At 37.4% G+C, this 7397-nt stretch overlaps 1 protein-coding gene across 1 annotated transcript in view; it reads left to right on the top strand.

Moving 5' to 3' along the window:
• Positions 1-7397, top strand: part of ST7 (suppression of tumorigenicity 7) — a 57226-nt gene that overhangs the window by 13521 nt on the left and 36308 nt on the right. The window contains exon 6 of the mRNA XM_009324106.1: positions 6002-6116. Coding sequence (XP_009322381.1) covers positions 6002-6116 — 115 coding nt within the window. The remainder of the gene's footprint in view (positions 1-6001; positions 6117-7397) is intronic.

Raw genomic sequence — 7397 nt, 5'->3', positions numbered from 1 at the left:
CCATCTTTCTGGAATCTCCTAGCCCATTTTTGAGCTACTAGATCATTTCCTCACTTTAATTTCATTTAAAAATCTACTTCTAAAAATATGGCAAAGTTTCTGCAAAAAGTACTTTGGGATGATGCAAATAAAGGAGTGTTTTTGAAGAGGGCTATGAGTAATGACTTTATTTTCATGCTTTATTAAGTTACTAATCTTCGATGTAACAAACATTATTATAATTTATCACTATTACTACTTTTATGTGATGTGATTGTTTAGTAGTAAATGTACATCTGGAACAACTTGTGCTCTTCTGGTTTCATGCCACATCTGCCTTTAAAATTCTCTTTATTCTTGAAATATGTGCATTTTTACAACACAGTCCAAATAACAGCATTTTCATAATTATATTCCTTAAAGAACTCAAGTCATACTCTGAAGGCTTTAATCCTCCAATTAAGAGAGAACATAAAGGCTGCATGTTCTAGCATATTTCCTTAGAGTTTGCATATTTGGAAAAATATTTTTCGCTTTATTGACTTGTTAATCCTACATTGAAGAGAAGTTGTATTATCTGTGCATATTATGGAGCCCTAGGACTAAACTCGCATACGCCAAATTTGAAATGGAATGTCAGCAAATTTTATACCTGCGCCATCCCACAGTTAGTGTAAACTGGATCTGGGTCTCTTTTCTGACACTCTGAAGCTCAACTATTAGATGACATGTCAAATTCCCTGAATTCCACACATGGATGAAAATATGTGGATCCTACTGCTAATCATTTCCAAGCTCCAAAAGAACAGGATCTGGCAGATTTGGCTTCTTAGCTTCTATCCTCTCTGAGCTGTAAAAGGGTAACTGCGGAGCTGCTTCCAAACAGAACAGTGATTATTTCCCCAAAGGAATGTAGCACATAGAGAAATGCATTAAATGACAGAATCCTACTTTTGCTGTAATTAAGCAGAACTTTAGTTCAGGTAGGTCCAGTGTATTTCAGATCGTTTTCCGAGAGCTATGAGGGTGTCTGTTTACATCACATGAATCCCACTCACGATGAGACCGCGCTGGAATGAGTTGCGCTTTTAGGACCGGGAGTTAGCCTAATTTTTAAGCATCTGACATTGTTAACAGAGCCTTTTTGTGTGCTAGCCTTAGTCTGCTGACAATGTTTCTTCTCTTCTGTCCTTGCCAGGTGAGCTGGCCAGGAGAAAAACTTAAGCATTAATGTATCTTGTTAGACATCAGAGAGTCAATGTGGAGTGACATGTTGCAAATGCCTCAAACCCAGGGTAAGCTTCAGTCAGAGCTTAGACATCTGAAAGCTCAGCTGTAGACAATGAAGCCCACAGAAATGGAGGTTTCTGTTTTTCTACTTGGAAATGGCTTGAAGTTTTGCCTTTTCTACCTTGTTCAGTTAACAGTTCTTACAGATTACAAGTCATATACAAGAAAGCAGCTTATGCAAAGTGCTTGTGAAAATAACAGTGTTATTCGTACTGTGTGCTTGATTCTTCAATGGTGGTGGACAGTTGTACCTGGAAGATGGCAGGCTCAGTCATTCCTCTTTTAGGAGACAGATTTTACCATTTCAGGTACCCACTGTGGGAACAGATACACTATGAATTAAGGTTGTAACAGTTTCACTGTTTGCATTGAATTTCTCTTGTTTGCTTGTTGTTGTTTTTTCATTTTAAGCTTAATTCAGTTTTCATATTTATGAATGCATTTGGTTGAATACATTGATCTAAAAATGTTTTTGTTTGTTTGTTGAGAAGATAGGAGTATAAGCAGCAATGAATGGTTGCATGCACTGCCGGTAAAATTTGTGACCATGCATACAGCCATAATGCAAATGGAGAATAAATGTGTCAACACCAGGTTATATATAAGATTGTTCGTTTATCCACCTCTGTATTCCTTTGAGTCCTGTGGTCTAGTCGTAGACATAAACTGTAGCTTAAAGCTGTTTTCTACACAAATAATGTATCATTGCTAATTGATGCATGACATTAATGTCATCATGGAGAGAATAACGGATGCAACAGTTAAAGCTACATTCCTTGAAAATGTTTCAAAAATTAGATCGAAATGAGAAAATGCTGATGACTGAAATATTCTCAAGGAAGGGAGTCCTCTTCATTAAACTGTTCTGGGAGATAAAACTTGTTCCTCATCCAATAAATCAGATGTGGATTTCCTTATACCATAAAGCATTTTTTGTGATAATCATGTTTTCATATCCATCACAAAATCGTTGAACCTATACTCTGCAATATGGATTGGGGTGAGTCTAGAAATATGGCCCTCCCAGGACTAGTGATAAGATACCCGATTGTGTCAGACTTATTTCCAGAACTTTTCTGCAAACTTATACTTCCAAAATATTATTTATCTAAAAAATTAAAAATTATTCATTTTCTGCAAATGCTACCATTTCTGTATATTTGCAGTATTCCTAATGAATCTTTCAATGAAAAGCAATTCCACTTTCTACACATGTCTATTTCCCCCCAAACGTGCAGAGCAATTAGAACAGAATACGGGCTAACCCAGCCCCAGGTCTGAATTTCATCACTAGAAAGTATTTTGACCAATACAAGTTCAAAGTAAAATCCTTGTGAACATAGATTTGGTATAATATGTTCAATAGCTTGTTGATAAATGATGTTTGAACATCTTTATATTGTAAGGGAATACATTCATAGCCGTGTGGTGTCTGTTTTCATATGCTATGAAAACAAGCTTCGCTCAGTGGAGCACAGCTCTTTCATACCAGCTGAGAGACCAACTAACTGGAATTTTACAATGAAACTTTTAGTCCTAACTTGTGTTTATGTAAAGAGCTGTAGTGGCTTTGGTGGGAAATCTTGAGTGCTGAATTTGATGGCTGTCTCTTGAGATCTTAAGGTGTGGAGATCGATGATAACAGAGCTTTTGTCTTTTCTTTAAGTGCAGTGCTTGCCACTCAAATGAAAGCATTTGTCAGGCTACAGTAAAGCCATAAGAGAATTAAAATTGATAAGCCAAACAATTTGGCAAATGTTAGTCTGTTACTTCACAGAAAATAAATCTTTGGGTGCGAAGGGAGGTCTGTGCCTCTTAAACTAGAGTCCACGTTAGAGCTTGATGCTGTACGGGTCTGGGGAACTTGAGGGTGAGTTTTTCATCTCGTCTTCAGGGATAACGTGCCCATCTTTAAATCTCTGTGTTGAGTATGAGCCAGCCTCCCTCTCCATCTGCTGGGGGGGGAGGAGGGCAGGCTCACGGTTGCTCGTCGGCATGACACAGTATTTGGCCTGCCCTGACCATTGCAACCTTTGTGGCGTTTTTTTTCTCTCCCAGTGTTTGCTTTCACTATGAGGCCTAAAAGATGACCTGTCATAATATTCTTCCATCTAAGTGGCTTTACTTTCTGGGAAGTTTCTCAAAAAACAAATTTTTACCGTGACTGAAAATTATTTGCAGTGAAAACTATATACATCCTGAGATGACACAGAAATGAGTTCATGTCCTCTCTTCTTTTTCTTTTCTTTTTTTAATAGCAAATGTGCTGTTGTTTGTGCACAGTTAATGTTCGAATAGCTGGGTGGCTGCTTAGAGGTGTTTTATTTTTGTAGCTACAATATCAACTGAGTTCATCATAACCGGGTTGGACTTCTTAACAATCAACCTTTCCCAGATGAAACCTTTATTAACACTTGTCAGTTTGGAGGCCTGGCAGTCCAGACAGTGACCTTTATTCTGCTGCTGTCTTAGGCAGGGTTTATCACTCTCACAGAACCTAATTAAAATAGAAAAAAATAATCGGTGAGTGATGTCAGTGAGAAACGGAGAACCAGAGTAAGAGCTTTTACTGACCACAGTACATCTATAACTACCTACAGCTCTTCCCTTCACTGATGGAGGGAATGTTATTCTGCCAGCCATTATTCATTCTCAATGAGCAGGGATAATCTTTCTTAATCCCTTGGAGGGGTTTCTTTGCAATATGTTCATTCTGAATTTTAAGTCACTACTTACGTAGGGCCAGATTCTGTCATGCTTTTTCCTGCCAAATAGTAGCTTCCTCTGTTAAAAAAGCAATAGTGAGTAAGGACAAGAATGAAGAGAAGTAGGCTCTGTGCTGGATCCTTAACTGATGAACCCAACTATGTGAATTTTCACCTGCAGTTATTTTTCTTCATGAGCAATGACTTAAACTTTTTATTTTATTGTCAAATCCTTCCACTTACCTAGATGAGCACCAAGACCTGTGGTCCATTTTTTTTGAAAACTGGAGAAGGAGAAAAGCCTGCAAACTATGCAGTTTTGTGTTCTTTTTCACAGGTTCAGCTCCTACCATTGAAACTAGGAGCTTTATGGCCATCCCCATGCCACTAGCATCAAAAATTCGGTGAGCTCTTTCAGCTGCTGTCTCAGTGATCATGATTCTCACCAGAAATTTATATAATCACTTAAACAAAACACTGTCCTCCTTGCCTTTGACATTTTAATAATCCTCAAACTGCAGCTAAGTCAGTACTATGCAGTTAGCCAAAGTTAGACAGACTTATCCGTGAAGGTCAGAATAGTTCTTACATTAGCTTATGCCAGAGCATTAACACAAGGAAGAAATTCTCTGCGCCTTGCATCTCTGTTTACCTGTTAAGGTCTCTTCCTTAACAGAGTGAAGAAGCTCTAGTGCATTACCTGTTTCTCATTTTCTAAAGTTCTTGGTGAATCTCCACCCCTCTTGTTTCAATCCTGGCTTATTTTTGTTTATGTTACCTGTCTGTGAGATTAAGATTTGCTGGTTCTCATCAGTTTCTCTGTTTATATCTTCAAAGGTAGGTTTATTAAGTGGCAGAGTTTTCAGGTCCAGCTTACTATTTTCAAATTGAGCAAGGCTGACCTTGAATCATTTTCTTTACTTGGCTTGTTAGAGTATTTCTGTTCTCATAAACCATATCAGAGAAATTGTAAATGAGAGTGTTCCTCTGCAAGTTCCTGAAGAACAGCAGTAATATCAGCTATCCTGGTTCTACACTGTGTGGGACCTTTTTGTGCTGAATGTACATCATGTAGGCAGTTAAGATGTAACAGCCGTAAAGAGGACACAAGGAAGCAAGGACCTTTTAACACTTCAGTTCTTTAAGGAATCACTCTGACAATAAAAAGTATTATTTAATAATTCTGCAGAAAAAAACATGGATGCTTCTAATAAGTGTGGCTTCAAAAAGGAGATGCAATAGAATATCAGCTTCAGTCATTTGAATCTACGCAGACACTGAAACTGAGGATGTCTAAGAACAAATCCCTGCTATCTCTCAAAGGGTTAGTTCATGAAGTAAAGGCACTTACATGTAAAAGGATTAGATTATTTTAACTACACATTTCATTCAGTTTGTCATACAAGATGGATACTTTAGTTATAGTGTTAGGTTTGTATAAACTTTACCTTTCCTATTGTTGCTGCCTTTTTGTTCTTTTTTTTTATTAATTTTTTTTTTTAATATTGGCCACAATTGCAGTTGTGTTCTAAAGTATCCATGATTACAAATCCTAATATTGCATACTTGGTAATGTAGTTGCATATATGTAAGCTTCTCTCATTTGATTTTATTCTGATTCTTTTCAATGTACTTTCTGGTTTTTCTACTAATATACCAGAGAGGTGCTGGTTTACTTACTACTGATATAGAGGAGCTACATTGTTGAAGATTTTTTTCCAGTACAATAAGATAACTCTTCTTTACTTTGAAGAAGCCTGTTAATTGAAGGAGAGTTATGTATTCAGGCAGCTGCGTTCTTGGATTTGACTAATTACATCCTATGCAAAGAACGTCTTGTCAAGAAACCTGACCCAGTGTCCATTAGGAGCTCAGAAATTTCTGAGATAATAGTGAACTCTGGGAAAGAGCCAAGAACAAGGGGAACTGAAGGGTTTTAACTTGGTGTTGGTTATTTCAATGCAGTTTGAACAAGAAACCCTTTTCCATGTTAATAATCTAACCCTTTCATATGTTATTGATTTTAGTTGATGAAGGAGTTTCCTCTGCTCAGCATGTTCAACATCCATGAAAACCTGCTAGAGGCTTTGTTGGAACTGCAAGCGTATGCAGATGTCCAGGCTGTCTTAGCAAAGTATGATGGTAAGTTCATATATATTTATATTTTCTCTATATGATACAGAAGCAATGTTTCTAAGTCAAACTCTTAAAATTTAGGAAACGCAGTAATTACGGTGGTTGGCACAAGCTTCATAGATCCCCTTACACAGTCCTTAATCCAAAGATTAAACATCGTGCATTTTTTCTGCCAACCCATGCTTAATTCATTGTACAGGGTAATGGAGCTCACTTACTAGCAGCTCTTCAGTGCTTTCTTTGCTTTCTGTTGGTGTTTAAAGACTGACTGTTTAGGTTCTGCAGACTTTTTATTGCATGCTGTTCGAGCCTTGTCTGAAGAAAGGATTATCAGTTCCCTTGCGGACTTTTCTATGAATGTTGACTTAGTAGCATACAAGTGCTTTACAAACATTAATTGATTTAACTTCACAGCAGTCTGTTGAGTAGCAGACTTCATGTCTTATGGGGAAAACTTGGAAAGCTCAGAAGACTAGGTGAATTTTTTGCGTTAATTTTCAGTATTTTTCAGTAAGCATTGGCTTATGCAGCATTACCTCACTTTTTATTTTCAAATCACAGCTCCTGCTGACTTCAGCTCTAGCCCTTTGAACTTGAGTTCAGGCACCAGGGTCTCAAACAGAGAAAGGACAGAGTAAGAAGTGCCAACTGGCATACTTTGTTTAGTTTAAGTCAAATGGGTTTTCCTTGTGTTGTGTAGAAACTTTGTCACAGAAACAGGAATACAATCCAGTTCTCTTGAGCAGCGTTCATCAACCTTCACAGTGCCACTCTTCATCCTCTTCCTGCAGTCCCTGGCTTACTCACTATCCACATTCCAAGTTCTGCAACAAGTGAATCAGGAATCCTACAGCCATCAGTTTCCTGTTGTGTTACTACACAGTCCTCAGTCATCCTCAGAAAAGTCTCATTCTCTGCACTGGAGTATGGCAAGAGAGTTTATGAAAAGACTATTATGTAATCATATAACTAAAAATTAAATCATAACACGCATGAATCGTGATTAATCGATAATTAAATCATAACACGCATAACACACACTTAATTCACTGAATTAAGTGAAACAGGTAGCCTTAATTTTGATGTTTCTTAACTCTTTCTCTAGGTTGATCTTGTAGCCTTTAAAATGTTCTTAATTACTAGCTCTTACAGCCTTTCTGGTGTTCTTTGAACAGAGATTTTAAAGCTTGTAACTTGCAAAGTTTTTGAAAAGGTAGATGGACATCATCTGAGGTATTGTTGTATAAATGGCTATCAATATGGGCTCTGGAGCCTATATTGACAGTG

Source organism: Pygoscelis adeliae, unplaced genomic scaffold (genome assembly GCF_000699105.1).
Source record: "Pygoscelis adeliae isolate BGI_AS28 unplaced genomic scaffold, ASM69910v1 Scaffold24, whole genome shotgun sequence".
Lineage (NCBI taxonomy): Eukaryota > Metazoa > Chordata > Aves > Sphenisciformes > Spheniscidae > Pygoscelis > Pygoscelis adeliae.
Note: the sequence above shows the minus strand (reverse complement) of the source record. Positions and strands in the feature narration are given on the sequence as shown.